This window comes from Lissotriton vulgaris, chromosome 10 (genome assembly GCF_964263255.1).
Source record: "Lissotriton vulgaris chromosome 10, aLisVul1.2, whole genome shotgun sequence".
Taxonomy (NCBI): domain Eukaryota; kingdom Metazoa; phylum Chordata; class Amphibia; order Caudata; family Salamandridae; genus Lissotriton; species Lissotriton vulgaris.
In genome coordinates, this window is record NC_141698.1 from 650,994,292 (window position 1) to 651,016,508 (window position 22,217).

Genomic DNA, 22,217 nt, shown 5'->3' on the forward strand with positions numbered 1-22,217 from the left:
TATGGGAGCTCTGCAGTCCATTGAAGCACAAGGCTCCTTTTGTTGCTCCTTTCACAGATGAGGCTCCAAACAAGCTGGAGCCGAAAATTCAGCTCCCTTTAAAAACAATACACAAACATCCTCCAATAGAGGATATTTTAGAGGAGGCTGCAGAGGTAATAAGAACACGGGAAAAGGTCGAGGTAATAACAACAATCGAACCTCCTCTACTACTAAACAGTGACTTCCTTCAGCTCCCCCAACAGCATTCCACTCCTGTAGGGGGGTGATTAACACAGTTCCTACCTGTCTAAAATTTCATCACAACAGACAAGTGGGTAAGACAGATTATCCAGTATGGTTACTGCCTAGAGCTTACAGCTACCACTCCACATATACCAACCCAGACAGCGTCCAATGTCCACAGAACATCTAATGCTGCTCCAACAAGAAGTTCTCTCATTGCTGCAAAAAGATGCAATAGTTAGTTCAGTTGCAACATCAAGGAAAAGGGGTTTACTTACTCTACTTCCTAATACCCAAAAAGGACGGGACACTAAGACCAATTCTAGACCTAAGGCCTCTCAATCTGTATATACACTCAGATCATTTTCGCATGATCACTTTACATCAAGTGCTCCCATTGTTACAACAAGGCGATTTCCTCACCACACTAGACCTCAAGGACGCCTACTTTCACATTCCCATACATCCTTCTCACAGGAAGTATCTCAGGTTTGTGCTAGAAGGACAACACTGTCAGTTCAAAGTCCTTCCATTCGGGGTAACAACTGCACCACGAGTGTTTACAAAGTGCCTAGCAGTAGTAGCAGCACATCTCAGAAGACAACATATCCACGTCTTCCCATACTTAGACGATTGGCTCATAAAAGCCAAGTCATTCAACCAGTGTGTTCAACACACCTCAAACAATTCAAACACTCCACAACTTGGGGTTTACAATAAACCACACCAAGTCACATCTACAGCCCTCTCATGTACATCAATACCTAGGGGCTACCATAAACACCAATACAGCTCTAGCTTATCCCAGTCCAGCCAGGATTCAGAGCATTCAAGCCTAAGTCACAAAGTTTCAAAACCAACACTCTCTCCCAGCCAGAGTGTTCATGCAATTAATAAGCATGATGGCATCTTGCATTTTTGTTGTTCCATATGCAAGACTGCAGATGCGCCCATTGCAGGAATGTCTAGCACATCAGTGGAATCAGGCACAAGGACAACTTACAGACCTGGTGTTGGTGGACAGCCGCACACATCGCTCTCTGCAGTGGTGGAACACCAAAAACTTGTCCAGAGGGCGGCCGTTCCTCGAGCCTGTTCCACAGATAGTACTGACAACAGACGAATCCCTGACAGGATGGGGAGCTCATCTGCTCCACCACACAACTCGGGGAAGATGGACCGCTCAACAAAAGGTGCTTCACATCAATCACCTAGAGCTGCTAGCAATTTTCCTAGCACTGAAGTCCTTCCAAGTACATATATGGAACAAAGCTGTCTTGATCCGGACGGACAACATGACAGCCATGTACTACATTCAAAAACAAGGAGGCACACATTCCATGCAGCTGTCCCAGCTCGCACAAAACATTTGGAGATGGGCCATTCCACAAAAGATATATCTGTATGCAGAACACTTTCCAGGAGTTCACAATCAGATAGCCGATCTGTTAAGTCGACAGACACAACAGATTCACGAATGGGAACTATATCTGCAAGTTCTTCAACCATTTTTTCACAAGTGGGGTCATCCAGACATAGACCTGTTTGCCACACACAAGAACGCTAAATGCCCAACCTTCGCCGCCAGGTTTCCACACCTGCGGTCCAAGGTCAATGCAATATGGATGAACTGGTCAGGCAGATTTGTGTACGCTTTTCCTCCAATCCACCAATACCACTAGTAGTACGCAAGGTCAGACAACAGTCTCTCAAATTGATCCTGGTAGCTCCCACATGGGCACACCAACCGTGGTTCACCACACTGCTAGAACTCTCTCTAGTTCCACACAAAAGCTATGTCTGACACTATCCATGCTAACGCAGAACTATGGAGACATCAGACATCCAGATCCAAGTCAACTGAATCTGGCGATCTGGCTCCTGAAGTCTTAGAGTTTGGTTACCTTAACCTGCCACCAGACTGTATGAATATCATTAAAGAAGCCAGAAGTCCTACTACTAGAGCTTGCTATGCTGCATAATGGAAGAGATTTGCCATTTACTGCACTAATAATCAAATTGATCCTCTAGATGCTTCCAACCAAAATATCATCCCTTACCTTCTCCATTTGCAAAGATGTATTCTAGTATATTCATCTATAGGTTTACATCTTGCAGCCATTGCAGCATATCTACAAAACAGACAACATATGTCGTTATTTAGAGTACCTGCAATCAACACTTTTATGGAAGGATTAAAGAGAATCATTTCTCCTAGGTTACCAACCTCTCCAGTGTGGAACCTAAACATTGTTCTTACCCGGCTCATGGGGCCCCCTTTTGAACCTTTACATAAGTGTGAACTGCAATTTCTCACATGGAAGACCGCTTTCCTTATTGCTATTACCTCTCTTAGGAGAGTTAGTGAGATTCAAGCTTTCACTATACAAGAACCATTTTTACATTTACACAGTAACTAGGTGGTTCTACGGACTAATCCTAAATTCCTTCCTAAAGTAATTACTCCTTTTCATCTAAATCAATCAGTAGAGTTACCAGTGTTTTTTCAAAACCCAGACTCTGTAGCAGAAAGAGCTCTACACACACAAGATGTAAAAAGAGCTCTTCTCTATTACATTGATAGGACCAAATCCTTTCGGAAAACAAAGCAACTGTTTGTAGCTTTCTCTCCACCACTTAAAGGCAACCCCATTTCTAAAGCGGGAATTGCAAGGTGGATTGTAAAATGTATACAGATATGCTATCACAAAGCAAAACGTACATTAACAGTTCCTTCCGGAGCGCACTTCACACGCAAACTAGGAGCCTCTATGGCTTTCTTAGGGAACATTCCACTAGAAGACATCTGCAAGGCAGCAACATGGTCTACAACACACACCTTCACTAAACACTATTGTGTTGATGTGCAAGCTAAGCAGCAAGCTGCAGTAGGCCAAGCTGTCCTCTAAACTCTCTTTCAAACTACTGCAACAGATACAGGTGACCACCGCTAGGGGAGACACTGCTGTATAATCGATGCACAGTGGAAGATCTGCAGCTCATATGCCTCGAACGGAAAATGCTACTTACTAGTATGCATCTGTTCTTGGCTTGTAGAGATGCAGATTCTTAAACACCATCCCGCCTCCCCGGGACCTGTATCTGTTCCAGCTCTGTCTTAATTAGATATACATGCATGGACATCCCTTCTTTATTTCTACTAACTCCATCATGGCGAAAAACAATCTAAGGATGGAGCCGATGCCCATGCGCACTATCGTCCAAGCTAGGAGTCACTTATCTCGTGACTACAAATACTTCTTCCAAGACGACAACAACATGCAATCATCCGAGCCCAAAACCAGGTGGCGATCTTATGCACAGTGTAAGAATCTGCTGCTCTACATGCCAAGAACAGATGCATACTGGTAATTAGCATTTTCCTTCTTTGCAATCAACACAGACCCCCTAACTTATATGCTTTGTATATCACGAGAGTCCCAATGGAGATATCGGATCAAACCAATATTAAACACGAACTTACCACTTTCCCGTCTCCACTCACTCCATTGATGGACAACCCGGACTTCACCCCGGGTATGGACACGATAGCTTTTGCGAGGTGCTGGCCCTCTGGGTGTCGATACCTCTACCACATGTATCCCGCAGAGGGAGTTATCCCTTTTTACCAATTCAAACAAGAATATGGGTTGCCTGAGACGGAGAGACATCGATATCTGCAAGCGCAATATTTGGCGCTCAGTGACCAAGTCCGTTCCATGGCTGATAGGCGCCTTCTTCCCTATGAGCACTGGCTTATTACACGCAAAACAGACAAAAAGCTAATATCCGATTTATACCAGATGCTACAGGCCGGATTTGCTCACACTTATAGCTCTGGAAGGGCGCGATGAAGGAGGGATCTAGGCAGGACACTCAGTCATAAAGAGTGGGAAGGCAGACACTATAGAGCACGTCATTCCGCCTATCACATGGGACTCACTGACACCCTCACAAAGATAGCAACCTACTGCTATTATACTCCTGAACGTATCCATGCCATGGACCACACTAGAGAAGCCACATGTTGGCGGGGCTGTGGACAAGTAGGCACATTGGTACACCTACTGTGGGACTGCGCTCACTTCCAATCCTATTGTAAACAAGTACTAGATGAAGTAGATACACATTTTGACTCAGAAATTCCACGACTTCCCTCATATGTCCTTCTGGGCCTCCCAAATCCTTTGACCTATTCATTGCGCTTTCGCCGAGGCCGCAAGATAGCGATTGCTTTGGACACAGCAATGCAAAATATACTCGCACTCTGGCGTACTGCCCCCATCCCAAACTTCACAGGCTGGTTACACCGCTTGTGGCAGGTACTTGGTATGGAGAAGCTAACATTGACCATGGCAGGGGAGGGATCCAAATATATCGAACTGTGGCAACCCTTTTTGTCCCTGCTAGCCTCTGAATTTCAGGAAATTACTTGCCCCTGATAATTCTGCTTACTGCGCCTCTCTGATACGAAACAGATGACATAGGAATGGAGAACATGAATAGCCTAGATAGGTTAGGTGGTGGACTTGGAACACGGGTGGTGGGCGGGAAGGGGAAAGGGAAGAGTTTAGTGGTTTTCGTACTGCTCTGTTTTTTCTTGTCATTTATAGTATATGCAAGGCTTCTTTACATTGGCACTGACCCATTTTAGCACTGACTGGCTTAGCTTGTCCTTTTCGGGTCATGGATTTAGCAATGTTAAAGGATGCAATGGCTAAACCTGCATGTATGTTTTTTGTATATGCTAAAAAAATTCAATAAAAAGATTTAATACTAAAAATCCATCTTTTTCTACTTTTATTTGTATTAACATAGGTTTTGATGTTAAAGTCAATTATTGGGAATCTCTGTTTTCAACATTATTGCAGCTCTAGAGCTGTCCTCTACTGCTTAGTTCTCTCTGTAATCTAGGACCAACTATGTAGTTGTGCTTTCAAAAACTATTAAACAACTGAAGGAAAAAGATTGACGCCTTAACCGCGGCGGTTTTTCCGCCGTGGTGCGGGCGTTCTAAAGGGTGGGCGAGGCTGCGTCAGCCGTTGGCCGACGGAGCACGGAAGGGGTTAAATGATCATAAAAAGGCATGAATCATTTTTTATAGTACGAACACCCAAGTATGTATTTCCACGTCCTCCAGTTCTCTCTCCTGCTTTTGAACTACCTGGTACATTTGTTGTTTCTAGCGTTTACAGAAAGCTAATGATTTTGTGATGCTTTAATATGGTAGGTTTAATAACGGAATGCTCAATTTATGTTGGATGTCGCTTAAGCAGAGTCTGGTTTTCAGACAAGTTTTGGCATAATTACCAAGGAATTAGTTTATCCGTGTGGAGGGAATAAAAAAAAACTGTGCCTGAATATAAATCTGTTAGTAGAAGACATAACATTGATGCTCATTTTATCATTTACAATTTTAATATGAAAGGTGATGGTATGTCTTATTCCCTCCAGACATCCAAAGTTACAGGCCAAGTGTTAAATTAAATAGTAAGTCTTATTTTAACCTTACGATTCAGAAAAGGGGGTGGTGATGAACAGAGTGTCTGAATTAAGCAGACCACTCTTACCCAGTCCAAGGATCAGGGCTTGATCCATCACCGTTCTTTATCTCACTGCACCATCCCAGCTCAGAACCTGGCTATATGCAAATCAGTGTGTCCCTGGCCCAGTGCATCATGGGAACAGGGCAGACTAAACTACCAAGCCAATTCTTCACCAGAAAGGAGACAAGCTACCGGGGACCGGTTTCTGGCATTTCAGCCGTCTTCGGCCCGGCTTGCTTGAATCCTGATGGTGCAGTGAGAAAGGGACTCATGTCTGAGTATACCCTGCCACACCTATAGTGGCCAAAAACGATTCGAAAAAGGGGGTGGTGATGAACAGAGTGTCTGAATTAAGCAGACCACTCTTACCCAGTCCAAGGATCAGGGCGTGATCCATCACCGTTCTTTATCTCACTGCACCATCCCAGCTCAGAACCTGGCTATATGCAAATCAAAATGTAACCTTACAGCATGAGAGCTCTGTTAATGTTTCTACCTGTTCTTGGTTGTAATGCGAACTTATTGAATGGCTGTCATCAAACAATATAGCATATAAAGTTTATAGATGATTTGAAAGGTTAAATAGAACATTTTCTCTTTTCAGAGTTTTCAGATGCTTCCTGAACATCGAAAGGCCATTGCAAAATTTACAAAACCACAACATGCTTCATTATTTCAACAAAAGTTCCACAGGTAAAGACATTAGATTCTTTGGTTGACTTTTATCACCCCTTCTAAATGACATTCTCTAGCAGTGCAGTGTTTTCCTAACCTACTGACTCGCTAAGCAGTATTGATTCCAGAATTAAAGCGCCTCCCTCTTTTGTTAGAGGAGTGAGCAAAGGGATTGTTCTTCTCACACTATTGCTGAACATTTAGCTTGTAATTTTTTCTGAGGCTCTCATGCTATGTAGTACTGACACATTTACTTGTATTCTGGGTCATAGGTTTGCTTGACAAAGGTTCTCAATATTTGTGTTAGTTATTGATCTGATCATTCACCTGTAATCTTGAATGTTGTCCTGGATAGTAAGGTGTGAAAGATTAAGGATATCACACTGTTAATCGAATAGCATTCCTCTTTGGTGTTGATCCATTCTCACACAACCTCTGCAGTTCAAGGGTCATTAAAATACTGGTAAGTATTCATAAGTATAGACTTAAAAATGTTCTTAACCTGTTCTATAAATACATACTTAAATGGTGGTTGTGGTAGTTTCCCACTGATGTCCTAGGCTCTGTCTTACTATGGCTCTGCAAACTAGGACAAGTACCAACCTTTCTGCCTTTGACTCTCAAAGTAGCGAGTGCAAGCATTCAAAGGCTTCTGTAGGAGGCAGTGTAGGGGGCTAGAGCTCAAAATTCAACAGTCAAAATTGCTTTTATCAAACAGCAGAGCTAAATACTCCACAATCTAATGTATGAGTTATATACGGTTGTCATGGATTGTATTCTAACATTCACACTCTACCCACTACTTTTTCATGATAACCTTCTTTTATGGTCATCATCCTGCTGTGACAGTCCCCAGTACACTACTGTCTACGTCAGGGATATTAGCCTGATGCAGATGTTATCACTGGTTCAGGGCAACTCATGTCTTTAAGCTATTAAGCTGCAGAACCACTGTGTGTCTCAGTCACTTGCCACAGGTGCTGTAGAAACCCTGTGGTTTTCCTACTGATCACTCATGGTAGTCTGGGATGTGCGGTGCATGTTGGTTGTACTCAAGCCCTCTTGCGACAAGGTCCTCAGAGTAAACGTGTTAGATGGAACAGCTCATCAGTACCCATGTTCAGCATTTTAGATGCAGACAGGTGTCAGCAGCAGCAGTTGCAACCTCCAGGCACACACTACTTTAGTGCTATGCCAGGGCCAAAATAAGTGAGGATTCCAATGTTACTTGTATTTGGCACTTAAGGCATGGTTACATGCCTATTTACCATGCTGGGGGCATTCCCATTCCTACAAAATACATATACATATATATTTTCCCTGACAAATAAAAAATACATTTAAATATCAGTCATGGTTCAGTTAACACAAAACTGAAAAAGCACAGAATTTTGCCACATATGGTGTGCACACACAATACAGTTGTGACTCCTGAAGTTGTGGCTTCGATTTAGTAACAGTTTTTGCAAATATTTGGGTGGAAGTGAGATTCTTGGTGGGGTCTTTCTCACCATGTGCCTCTAAGAACTTACTATAATTTGGCTCCTTTTCTTTGATGTACTGATGAATTTCCATATAAAAAACAGAATAACCCTGTTTGATCTTTGCTCCTTTAATTACAAACATCTTTAACCTTGGTGCTTACGTACACAACAAACAATATCGCCCTTTTTGTTTGTGCGTCCTGAAACATTGTGTTGTGTTATTTATTTGTACACAGTGGGCCAAAATCACGTATAGGTTTACTATTTAGTGGTAATGTTCGAGGAACCAGTGGCGTTGGTGGGAAACTGTGAAATATTTGTTACTTGGATTCTCATTACAAGTGGCCCTGTGTTTGAGCCAGCATTTGTCAGACCTGCTAAAATCTGATTCTGCTAGGATTGTGAACTCGAAAAAGTGAAATAAAATACCATTTCATCTCTGAACTCACTTATTCCGGTTATTATTTAGCGTTACCACAGACCCATTACAATTAAATGGGCCATTCCTAATGAGGGTCTAAATGTTGGATATTTAAGCAAATTTAAGGATGTGTTTGGAATTGACATGCTAATACAAAACATATACCCCAAAAGGGTAAAAGAATTGTAATTCACAAAATAGATATTTAAAGTTACTATAGCCCCAAAAGTGTAAAAACAGCCTCTGTGTACTAATTTTCAGCCTTGGAGTAAGTCAAGAAACACACATGGCCAGTAGTAGTGCAACACACTCCGATAGGAAACATTATCAGAAGGGAATTAAAATAACACCCCTCAAGAACTAATGTTAAATACTTTAAATTAGTTTTTGAGATTAAAAAATGTTTAGTTACTAAAGGTTTTCTTAACTATTATTATTAAACTTAATTAAAAAATAATCTTTGTGTAAAATATTTTTGACTTTAGTACAAATATAATTAAACACAAGTGAACTAACTAAATAAAAATAAAGATGATGTGAGGGTGACGTTTCAGTTGGTTAAAAATATTTATGCATTTATTCAATGTATCAAAATTATATCAATATTTAATATACATTTAATTTGAGTTATTATGGTGCACAATTTTATTATTTCCAGGTTGATAAATATTTTACATTGTTTTACCTTAATATATTCCAAATTAAACTTTGAAATTTCCTATACTTTCCCCACAGTGAGATCCCCACGCACAGGTGAAATGTTACTAGTAGTAACATAGCACTCACCAGTTCTATTGTAGGAGTCTCAACTTCTTTGTTTGTGGGGATGTGGACACACAAGTCTGCACCCAGATGTAAGTCTCCTCTCAGAAATGGTGAATAACAAAACAATGAAGAGTTACACCTTGCTGTAGGAGTAAATACACACGTGTAAATATATTTTTTTATTTACCTTTGAAAATCAGGCCCATTTATTACAATGATTTTGAAAATTCGCTTTTAGTGAAAGTTCATCACTTTTAACCCACTACAGCCTTCAGCTTGCCACCATCCGCATCACTGTGAAATTGACCATCATGAAAAGATGGTGCAATGAAGGTTATATGTCAAGTGTTGACTCTTCCATTCAGCTTTCTCAGTCATTCCTCTTTGAAACATTAAAGCAGCAACATTTTAGTCGAAGATGCAGACTTTATTCAGAGTGTGGCCAGAGTTGAAACTAGGATTATTGTGCCATTTAAATTACCTTTAGTATTTTGAGCATCCTCACTTAGTTCCTTCTTACAGTCTTTACCTCATGAAGGCATATAAGTATTTGACGAGCCTTTCACCTGTGTTTATTGGCATCCCGCATCGTGGTCACACAACTAAAATCAAACATGGAATGAACAGCCCCAATCTGGTGTTCATATCTCAACTAACTGAAAGCTTCTACAGAATGGTCATAATTTTGTTTTCCTATAATGCCATAATGAGGATATTGACTCAAGAAAAGTGTAATGGGAGCATTATTCAAATGTCTGTGCATCTGTCCTGAGCTATTCAAATTGTTAAATGGACATACATAGAAAACAAAGAAACACAAGACGTTGAATGCAGCCTACCAAATCAGAACGTCAGAAGCATGAAGTGTACCACAAGACGAAGAGCTTTTCCTTCTCCTGGGAAACTTCAGAAACACCACCTGATCCTCCAACCAAGGAGTCATTGTATTAGCATTTGGAGGAACGTACTACTGTGATTTATTTTCTGGACCAAAACGTATTAAACCTTGATGTAGTGAACTGGTAACGTTGTGGTACTGGGCACCCCCGGTTGGGAAAGGTGCAGTTGTTACAAAGACTGCAACTACAGTTTAGACCAACCCTTTGTGTCTCAAATGGAAAAAGGATTAACAATAGTAAGTAGTAGAGAAAAACTGCCACAATGGGTCTAACACAAATTTAATTAAACACTCCGTTGGGACGAGAATATCCTCTGTATTTTGTTTTGCCGTGACCCCTGCCGTCTTGCCAGACGGCAAGTATCTAGTATAATAATTTTCAGATTTTGGCCCCAGCCTAATGCTAATCTAGCCTGTGTGCCAAGGCCTAGGCTACCCACAACTTAAAAAATTATTTTGGACCTGTTCTAGTCCTCGAGGGACACATCAAGCCCGACCTTCTGTAGTGGGAAGAGGTCTAATTTTGCAACATGAATCCTTTTCTGGATTCACATGCTGTGTATTATTACGCCGTCTAGCAGTTGGGTCCGGAATAGTTTTTGTTCGTTTTTGTTATTTTTTGGGCGTTGTCAACCACCATTTGGTGGTATGTGCAACTCTTGTGTGATGTCCGATGGCGTCCCGGAAGTTCCTGTGCGTAGTCGCCATCTTCAGATATTTTTTTTGCCTCCGTTGAGCCTAGAAGCACAACAGAGGAGCTCCAAAGTTTTTGGGAAGAAACAGAGAAAATGAAGAAGACTGACCAAATCGCCAAAGATCTGAAAGGGAAACCCTGCCGGTAACCACGTGGTCCGAGGATGGAGAGGGGTGAAGAAGAGAGAGCGTGTAAAATACCCCTTTTAAGTAATGTCTAACTGCCACCATAAGTTTGCCCAGAGACCCCCGCAATTTCTGCAAACTTTGTCTCCCGAAATACCACAAGAAGTAAGACTGCAAGGCCTGTGCTGAGTATGTACCCAAGAGTCTCAAGGTTCGGCGACGACAGAGGCGAGAGCACTCAGAAGACGCAGGTATTGCTCAAAGACCTCGGCCTATCCATTGATGTGAAGGAAAATTTGTAGGAGACCAAAATAGCTTGTGCCGAAGTGTCGGATGCTGACAAGAGACAAGTGGCAAAAAAGGAGCCGAAAGATTCCAATAAGAAGCCAACGGTAACTAAACCACTGAAAACCTTCGACTCCAAGACAATAAGCCCCAAAAGGCATCCTCAGCTTTAAAGCACTAGTCGATCAAAGGTCAGGCAAAACAAAAAGAGCCACACGAATCCTGACCACGGGATACTGATGAAGGCAAAACTCAGTTGTAACCCTTCACTCAACCATCCGCTTGAGAGGAAACTAGAAACAAAGGCAACATTTCAGAGACGGTGGACCCATCCATGCCAAAAAAGAGACCCACGCTCAATACCAAACAAAAACCGCTCCAGGTCTAACGCAAGAAGAGAAGGCTCAAGACCGAAATGGCTTCTCTCCTGCAGAGGAAGAAGGGTTTGACTACTTAAATGAATTCTGTATTCCAGCTAAACCTTTGACGGCCACTGAAGCTGAAGACGACCAGACTAGGATGGAGGCGCCGGCAACACCAGAGCCTAATGAAGAGGAACAAGAAGAGTTCTAGGAACTTAAGGAGGTTGAAGACACAACAGGGTTTAGCAACCAGAACCAATCTGAGGACACCAAATTCCCAGATGAGGGCATGGACAGATGCCCTTCAAAGCCATCTCCACCAGACTACCTACCCCTCTACAACAGCCTTATCAAGAGGGCTGCAGAGACATATTGAGTACAACTAGAGGAGGGAAAAGGACATTTGTGTTTCCTGATTCATGCTTCCTACTTAATGCCCTCACATAAGGGAAACATAGATCCACCCATGCTCCCAAGCATTTTGGCCCACGGGAAGGAGGCCTTCCTTGAACCTGCCATTTCATCGGCTTTACCACCAAGAGTCGAAAAAAGTACAAGCCTTTTCACTCAGGAATCTATATACATCAAGGGCATTACTGCAGACACTATTATTGTGATGTTCATCAGGAAGAGGAACAATGCCCCCACATCCACAAGCCCACCACCAGAAATGGCGAGTAAAAGACTTGGTGGGAAGAAAGATGGAAAGAGAAGCAGCAGCTGAATCCAGCACTCTTGAACCGATTGGGCTGCCAGCAATGGGACTAGATGAGTCCCTCATGCACCACCTCCCAGAGGAGTACAGAAAAAGGGACAAGGCAGTAACACAAAAGGGAAAACACATTGCTAATACCTGCCTCATATCAGCACTGTGTGTATCAGATACTGCCAGCAGGCAGATGTGCACAGGAACAACATTAAGAAGGCACGCCTGGCTCAGAGTATTATGTTTCAAACCTGAGGTGCAAGCCTCAATCACCAAATTGCCATTCACAGACGACCTGTTCGGACAGGCGTTGGATGATACTCTTCAACAACTAAAGATGGATAACGAGACATCAAAGGCAGTCTGGCCATTACAATAAGAGCCCAATCTTGCAGAGGAGGACCACCAACAGGTAAGGGACTTGTGCATCATCCTAGCCCTCCACAAAACACCTGTAGGAGGAAGAATAAGGAATTACCCCCAAGAGTAGGAAAGAATTGCCGCAACCAAATGGGTTTTAAACATAATACGCCATTGATAATACATAGAACTACTCGAGGAGCCTCCACAAATTTCTCCAAAACAAAAGAAATTTGTTAGGGACATGAGATCATACAACTTAGAAAGTAGGCCAAATAACTCTTACAAAAGAGAGCCATAGAAAATTTCTCAGCAAGGGAAGCAAACAAGTTACTGTTCACCCTATTTTCTGTTGCCAAAGTCCTATAGAAACTCCCTCACGACCCATTTATTTTAAGGATCTATGTTAAAGATTCCATCTAGGGCACTACAAATCACGAAATAGACCTATTATTTCTTTTTACTTTATTTCATTTTATTTATATACCTTTATATAGTCCTTTATGATTCTTGTAAGCTCTTTTTCTCTTTTTTTCTCTTTTTTAAGACACTGTTTTCTTTCAAAAGACAATTGTTTTTACAAATCAAATACAATTCCTTTCCACAATTTACAAAATGATTTACACACAAAACTTCTAACAAATCACATCTATACCTGGGAAGAGAAAACATGCAACCGACTTCAAACGTACTACATACACACTATTCACACAACACACTCCATCTGTACGAGTTTGCACGTTTCAGTTGTTTCTCTATAGATCACAATAGATTCACTACATTCTGTAGGATTCAATAATAGACTTGGTCACCGCGTTTCGGTGGCATAAGCGATATGGACAACCACCTTCTTCAGGACCCGTCCGAGAATTGCATAGGGATCTCTAACCCAGGAGTATTCTTGTCTGTGTGACGCTTTTATCTTTGCCCAGCTTGAAATTCTGTTTATAATTTTTCTTTTTTCGACCTTATGTTCCAATAGCTTTTTTCAGCATGAGTTAAGTATAGATTCTGTGTGATTTTTTTTATTTCATTCGTTGTTCGCTCTTTTATCGGAGTTTCTTCAATTGCATTGGTGTTCACCCAACCTTCTGATATTTATCTTGGGATTATACAGCCTTATATCTTTGCCTTTTCTTTGGTTTTAAATCCAAACCTTCTCCAAACTGCTTAATAATTCTTCATCTTCATATAGTCATCAGAGCCTGTGACACAGCATCCGTTTCACACCAAAGTAAGACCTGACCTTGAGGTCAATCCTAGACCTCAGATTCCTTAACGAGTTCATCCGTACACAACCATTCAAGATGACAGCACTTCAAGGAGTAATACCCTCCTCTCAAGGAAGGGGGATTATTTGGCTGCCCTAGACCTGAAGGACTCTAATCTACACATACCTATGAACCAAAAATACCAAAAATACATCAGACTTGTACTGGACAAAGTGCTTTACCAATTCAGGGGGCTACTGTAAGAAAGTGGCTCTGTATATACTGGACAAACTAAGGTACAGTGTGCACAGAGTTCACAGTCCCCAGAGGTATGGCAGAGGCTAAAGTTAGATATAACCTTACTCTCTAAAGTGGTAGCTTGGTCGAGCAGTAAGGCAGTATCAGAGTACAGTGTAAAGCATTTGTTGTACACACTCAGTCAGCAAATGGACTCACACTCAAGAACTGAACTATAGGCCAATTGTATTGTATCAAAATATATAGTTGTTTTATTTTAGAACCACAAGGTATCAAAATATGCTTTCTCAGAATGAGTTACTTTAAATACTTTTCAAATAGGCAATAGACTTTTTGATTACAATAGTTACAGTTGTTGCAATAGGCAACACAATTTCAAACACATTGTTACATTGAGCTCAATGGAAATTTCTAGTTAAATGCAATTAGTTACTTTATGGAGTACTTTTCTAACCACAGGACTGGATCCTAGATTCACTCCTGGGACATCTCCTGTAAACAATCAAGTGAAAGTGTTTTGGTTACAGTAGTGATTTTTTTTTGTGAAAACTGTTTATTAATATAGAAACAGACATCGGAAAGACATTGTGCAGTTATGAATATTTGAGTTATAATGAGTAGCAAGTCAGCTGAGCAAAACATCACACCATTTCCTTCGCCTCCCACCTTTATGAAAAAATAGACCCCTTCACTCTTCATCCATTCCATCTCAACTGTCATCATCGGACTATTCATCTGAACGGTCATCATCAGATTCAGCTATGAGATCACATATTTCTCCCCTGTAAGTATTCCAGGCAGTCCAGATATTAGTCCATTTTCGGGGGCACTTGCGATTAATATACACAGTTCTTTCAGTGACCATGGTAGTGTCCATGTCCCTACACCAAGCCTCCAATGAGGGCAAATCAGCCGTTCCCCCATCTCTGCGCCACATTGCGTTTGGCTACCATGATGCCCAGTGTCGCCCATATTTGCCCATAGCTCGATAGGTCATTGGGTTCCCAAACATTGAGGAGGTCTCTTTGAGGTTCAGGCAATATGGAAACATTTAAAGTCTGGGACACTGTTCGGAGGACCTTGCGCCAGAAGTCAGTTAGTTCACGACAATCCCAAATCATATGGAAAAAGGAGCCCTCATTACCACATCCCCTTAGGCAATATGGATGCTGCGTTCTGCCTATTTTGTGAAGTGTGGGTCTGGTTTGATATGTGCGATGTAAGATTTTAAGCTGGACAAGCCGCAGTTGGGCCGGGATTCCCACCTCTCTCGGCGATGCTAGTGCCGCCTGCCATTCCGTCTCATCCATAGCGCCAACCTCAGCCGCCCACTTATCCTTCAAGGCAGTCGTGGGGTCCAGTTGGTTATTAATCAACTTACGGTACATGAGCGAAATGGCACGTTTTGGCATATAATCTGTAAGTAACCTATCTTCCAAGGGAGAGGATTCAGGTATGTCGGCATTCTGCGGTAGTACTGTGAGAAGTGCATGCCTAATTTGTATGCAACGGAATGTCTCCGTAGGTGTCAGTACGTATTGTCTTTGCAGCTGATCAAAAGGGATAACCGTCCCTTTGTCCCATAAGTCGCCAACGAGGGAGATTCCTATGTTGTCCCATCGTGCAAATCCTCTGCTGTTCCTAAGTGACCCTAGCTGTTTCGTGTCCCAAAGGGGCGTGAGTTTTGTGATGGTCCCCTTCCATCCCAAGTGTGCCTGTGCTGTTTGCCATAGCATGACTGTGTGTTTTGTGGGCCCTTCCAGTCTCATCGCCCGTCATTTATTATATAAGGCCGCTAACATACTGTCCGTTCCCAGCTGCGCCCTATTGCCTTGTAGGTGGGGTCAGTGTGTGGGGCATGTATCCATTGGTTTATGACTTTAAGATGCGCTGCCCAGTAGTAAAGTCGTATGTTAGGGAGTTCTATGCCCCCGTCATACCAGTCGCGGTGCAGTTTAGCTTGCGCAATGCATGCAGGCTTATTGCCCCAAAGAAGTGTAGATACCAGTGCCGATATCTGCTGAAAATATTGCAGTGGTACCGGAAACGGTGCGTTCTCAAGCGCATATAAAAAACGGGGCAATGCCATCATTTTGAATAACGCAGCTTTCCCAAGCATCTTGAGGGGCAGTGATTCCCAGTGTGACACATCTCTACTCAGCCGTTCCAGAGGGGGTGCCAGATTTTTGGAGAAGAAGGCAGCAGGGTCTGTCGTTATATGTATACCCAGGTATTTAAAGGATTCCTGGGATATTTGTAACGGGCAGTGGGGGGGAAGCTGGGGTTCCGGCGCCTGAAGTAAATACAGTACTGATTTTGCCCAGTTAATGGTATAACCCGAAACTGCTCCGAAGGCATCTCAGATCTCGAAGAGGATCGTAGAGCGCTTGTCGGATCCGTTAGGTATACCAGGATGTCGTCTGCGTACAGGGATACACGGTCCTCCCAGAGTTCTGTCCATGTTATACCGCGTAGAAGAGGAGTTTTTCTAAGGCATACCGCCAAGGGCTCCATCACCAGGGCAAACAGAAGCGGCGACAGAGGGCATCCCTGTCGAGTCCCTCTTGCCAGTTACACAGCCTCCGAGAGTCTGCCGTTTGCTGTAATACATGCCACCGGATCCGTATAAAGGAGACGGATCCAGGCGCAGAATTTTGGACCGAAGCCCGGGCGAGGGAGAACCGCGAAGAGGTAGGTCCAGTCCACCATGTCAAAGGCCTTTTTGGCGTCTAAAGAGAGGACAGCCGATGGCTCCGACAGGACATGTTTCCGTGCTTATGCATTATGTAAACGTCGAAGAGTAAGCGCAGTGTTTCTATTAGGCATAAAGCCGGACTGGTCCGGGTGTATTAAATCGGGCAGATGTGCTTGCAGCCTGTTAGCGATCACTTTAGCTAATATTTTGGATTCCGCATTGATCAGTGATATGGACCGTATGATTGACATTCCACTAGGGCTTCCCTGGCTTTAGGGTCACCACAATCGTAGCTACCCTCTGGTCCCAAGGCAGCACACCCTGTTCCAGGCAGTCGTTGTACATGTTAAGTAAATGGGGGCAGAGAAGTGTCCGCCATGACCTTGTAGAGCTCCAGCGGGATCCCATTGGGGCCCAGAGCCTTTCTGGATTGTAGTGATTGGACCGCTGCATATATTTCAGCAATCGTGAGGTCTGCGTCGAGCTTTACGGATGCTTCCGGCGCAAGGTTAGGCAGTTCCATGCTACACAAAAATTTGTCAGCCTCTGCCACCGTACTGTCCGAGGGCGCGGCGTATACCTTTCGGCCAATGCATTTACTATTTCCCCCGGGTCTGATGTGAGACCACCCTCTGTTGTTCTGAGCTGTGCTATAGTTCAAGTGTTTCGCTCTCTCCTGTCGAGCCAGGCCAATAGCCTCCCTGCTTTATCACCCACGTCCTAAATTGTTTGGTAGTTGCTAGGGTGGTCAATGTATCCTGTCGGAGGTGTTCTCTATATTGTTGTTGTTTGAGATGAAGAGTATGGGCCATTTCGGGTGTAGGATTAGTCGTGTAGGCCTGGTCTGCTGCCTGCAGTTCCTGTTCTAGTGTCGAAAGATCTCAATGTTTTATGTGTTTGTGGCCAGTAATGGATGCAATTGCCTGCCCTCGGAGAACTGTTTTATAGGCCTCCCATTGTATGGTAGGAGAACTGACTGAGGTCACGTTTTCATTGAAAAAATGTTTTGTGGTCTTACGAAGTTCCTTCCTTATCTGCGGGACTTGCAAGTACCCTTGATAGATTGGGTAGAGCCATGTGCGGGACGTGTGGTGTGAGGAGTATGTTAAGACTATTGGGGAGTGATCAGAGATTCCTCTAGGTCCTATGGTAATGTAGTCTATGCAGGAGAGACTGGATATTGAGGCCAGGACGTAATCTATCCTGGATAGACTGTCGTGCGCTGTGGAGTATAAGGTGTATTGTTTTGTTACAGGGTGTTTGTCTCCATACATCCACCAACCCCAATGCTTCACTAAAACTCTGTAAGCGGGAGACCTCGGCCGATGGGGCCCTCAGCGGGTGTCTATCCACGCCGGGGTCCATTGTGGAGTTAAAGTCTCCACCAATGAGGATATCCCCATCGGGAAGGGACAACAGAAATTCACTGAGGGCCGGGAGCGCCACCGTCTGTAGCGCCGGGGGGACATATACCGAGACCACATTGATCAGTCTACCCTCCCACTGCCCGTGTATCGCTGCAAACCTACCCTGATCATCGTGTTTAGTCTGTAAAATTGAAAAAGGGGAGTTATTTCGCAGTAGAATGCCTGTACCCCCAGATCCACTGGTAAAGTCAGAGTGAACCGCCATTTTAAACCCCCATCTGTCCATTGCTCTACATGTTGTGCCTGTTAGATGGGTCTCCTGTAAAAGCACCAGTGTAGGGTTCTGACGCTTCAGGGCTCGTAATGCCAGACCTCTTTTAATTCTATATCCCAATCCGTGGACGTTCCACGTGAGCAATGTGAGCGGTGGTACAGGGACTGTTCGGCCTACAGTAGTGATTTTTAAGGAATATTATTGTAGAACTGCTCATGGGAATCCCAGTCTTTTAGATGATCAAGGCAGGCAGGTCCTCCGGGGTTTTAAAGGTTGCTGTCCGCAGGAGACGCCGGGGTTTAGCAGAAGCAGGTTCAAGGATCAACAGGCCTGTAGCTTTCTGGGGCCAAGTCAGTTGGTGTCGTCCTCTTGTTAGCAGCTGCACGGCAGGTCTTCTTGTTTCTTGTTCTTCTTCTTGTTTTCAAACGGGATCTGAGGAAGGAAGGTTCAGCGTGCCCCTAAATACTACATTTAGGGGTGTTACAGGTAGGGCAAGGGCAGGGACCAATGGGTCCCTGTCCTGGGGTGAGTACACCCCCTATCCTGCTTCTCTCCTGTGGGAGGGGGGCAGGAGCCTGTCTCTGATTGGGTAGGGCTCGACATCCTCAAGATGGCCGGAGCCCGGACTTGTTTCACCTCGCCTCTCCCACCTGAGGGGTGGAGTTGGCACAGGCTGGCACAGTCCCTTTCCTCACCTAGGGTTTCCCGCCTGTCTTCCCGCCAGAGTGGGGGTCAGAACCGGTGGGGGCCAGTTGCTGGGTACAGAAATTGACCTGGGGAAGCTCACAAAAGGTGGCATGCCTTTGAAGATTCCCCTGCCCATCCTAGGGAGGAGGCTTGGCACCTCGTCCCAGGATGTGCATTGTTTCAGGCCCCCGAGAGCAGCAAGCTCTCGACCCAGGGGTCCAGAAACATGTCTGGTGGTGGCAGCCTCGGCAGCCACGCAGTCAGGACACTGGGAGTTGGTTAGGTTTCAGGGGGCATCTCTAAGATGCCCTCTGTATTGCATTTGGCATTACATCCCACACTGGCATCAGTGTGGGTTTAATGTGCTGAGAAGTTTATCAAACTTCTTAGTCTTCAGTGTAGCCATCATGGTGCTGTGGAGTTCATAATGACAATCTCCCAGCACCATATACTCCTAATGGCATCACTGCACTTACAGTGCCCAGGAATGGCCCTGGGTACGGTAGGGGCACAGGGCTCATGCACCTGTGCCCACACCACTGGCATAGTGAACCCAGCTATAGGGGTGACTCATGTATGCCAGGGCAGTGGGTTTGTGGGCATGGCACACAGGGATCTGTGCTATGTTGACTCGTTGTTTAGTTCTGCACCAGGACACTCAGTCTGCAAAGGCAGTGTGTGTGTGTCAGGGTACAGGGCCCCTAACGGTGGCACAATAAGTGCTGCAGCCCTTAGGGGTCTTCTTTGGTCGCAATGCCCTGGGTACTATTTACCACGGACTTACATGGGTCCAGAGATGCCAATTGGGGTTTAGTTCCAACACAGTTTTTGGGGAAGGAACGCAGGCCCTGGGAACCTGATTGGCAGGGACCCAGGACACACCAAGGAAAAGTGCATCAGATATCAGGCAAAAAGTGGGGGTGGGGTTACTGCATCAGAAACCTACTTCTCTACATTTATGCCATTTGGTGGTAGCATCCCACCTAAGAAGACGAGGAATCCATGTCTACCCTTACATAGACGATTGGTTAGCAAACGTATAATCAAAAGAAAGGTGTCACAGGGCCATATGAACAGTGATTGCCACACTTTAACGCCTTGGATTCACCATAAATCACAAAAAGTCTTCACCAAAACTGGAACAGTTAAAATTGTTCCTAGGAGCAACATGAAGTCCCAGAAAGCATAAGCAAATGCAGTTCAGAGGAGAGTAGAGGCAATCGCAGAGCAGACTCACCTTTACCAGAGGGGTTGGTCTCTGACCGGGAGCACCGTCATGAAACGAATGGGCATGATGGCATCATGCACCCCAATCAGAACATATGCAAGATTACACATTCAGGAATGGATCTGCAACAAATGGTCACAAGCCACCAGGAGGTGGGAGGATCTAGTGGTTGTCACAGCAAAGGTAGAAAAGGAGATACAATGGTGAAAATAATCAACAAGCATGAACATGGGCAGACCGTTTAAGACACCAGCTCCCACTGTGACCATAACCACAAACGCATAACACAAGGGTTGGAGAGCACACACAGGCAACCTGAAGGTACAGGGATTATGGAACAGCTCAGATGCAGTAAAACACATCATTTACCTGGGGATGAAAACATTATTCCTAGCCCCGAGGACTTTCCAGTTGCACATAACAGGTCAAACTATACTAATCCAAACGGACAACACAACAACCGTGTTATATCTCAGCAAACAGTGAGGAAGAAAATCATTAACCCTATCCAAACTAGCCCAGCAAATATGGAAACACTGGCATAGGAACACAGCTACCATTCGTGACAATCTAGCAATGCAGCGCACATCGCTAAGACTTTTTTGTTCCTCTGTGTGGGCAGATCCAGTTTGCGGTTACTCACCGACCCCCTCATCTACCCTTTCAAAGGGAATGAGGAAAGCTCCAAGACACTAGGAATGTGTTGGTGGGAACAGCTGGCCTCCAAGCAGATGTTCCAACCCCATCAGGTGTGTGGAATGTAATAAAATATCTACTTGTCCAGGAGACGTTTGCTTCATAAATCTGCTTATCCTGTAACAAAATCCACTTGTGCTTTTGATGCTATGTTGTGCAGCGACAGATTATCGCAGCAATCTCATTATAAAAGTGCTCTGATAATAGCCTCTTTTATTATGCTAGAGCTCATACCATAGTAGTGTTTAATGTCTAGCAGGTCCCTTATTTTGACACCTTTCTGCAGATCTACATATTGGGACTTGAGGTAGTGGTAAGCAGTAGTGCCCCATGGTTAGAATGCCCTTTTAAGTCTGCGCAAGCTAACTAACTTGTATGTGTTTTCATTAGCGCATCTCTGATGTTTTCCAATACATAGAAAGGCTAGAAATGTACTCCTTACAAGGGCAAAAGTAAAACTTCTTCCAGGCTTGGGGGGAGGGGGAAGGAGGGAGTGGTTGGCGGGAAAATTGACTTGTTACCACTCAACATTTTTGCATGAGCAAATCTACACATGCATATTTTATCATGCTAAAATGCAGTTCACAATTATGTTTTAGGTGTACAGTTTTTTAACCGACTTCTGTACATTTTTGTGAATTCATGAAAGCTGCACTAACACCGGGATATAGACAATGGGTGCACCTTTGGCTTTGACAATGTTTGCTTATTTTCATATTTCCTATAATATTGTTGAAACTGTTTACTTTACACTGATTTTCTGTTATGATAATTTTTTTAAATACTAGCATGCATTAACACATTTTAGTAAGTGATGCTTCAAAGGAATGGTCCTTAACATTTCACAGTAGTTTAGTAAAACGTTTTTTTCTAGTTGCATTTTTTTTTTATGAACATTTGATTTTGGAAGCAGAGAATCCTCAATCTTGCTTTCAAGCTTTTGCATATATTTGCTTCTAATTAGAGAGCCTCCTGGAAGCATCATTTCACAGCGTCCTACTGTTCAACTGAAAACGTGTGTACACATTTTTATACTGGAACCACTGTCAGTAGTGCAGTCTGAAATTTCAACATTTCCTTAGAGCACACGCCCTATTAGTAATGTCTTTATATTAATGAACCATAAATACAAGTTTGAACAGCATTAACAAAGGGGCACAAATACCACCTTAAATACAGACTGATCCATAATGTGATTCTGTAATCCGGCAGCCAAAGGGTTTGTGATGCAGGGGGTTGGGCCTCACAAGGACAA

At 43.7% G+C, this 22,217-nt stretch overlaps 1 protein-coding gene across 1 annotated transcript in view; it reads left to right on the forward strand.

The window, feature by feature from the left end:
• RBM33 (RNA binding motif protein 33) overlaps window positions 1–22,217 on the forward strand; it is a 551,296-nt gene that overhangs the window by 515,912 nt on the left and 13,167 nt on the right. The window contains exon 13 of the mRNA XM_086939808.1: window positions 6,376–6,464. Within this exon, the coding sequence (XP_086795934.1) occupies window positions 6,376–6,464 (89 nt within the window). The remainder of the gene's footprint in view (window positions 1–6,375; window positions 6,465–22,217) is intronic.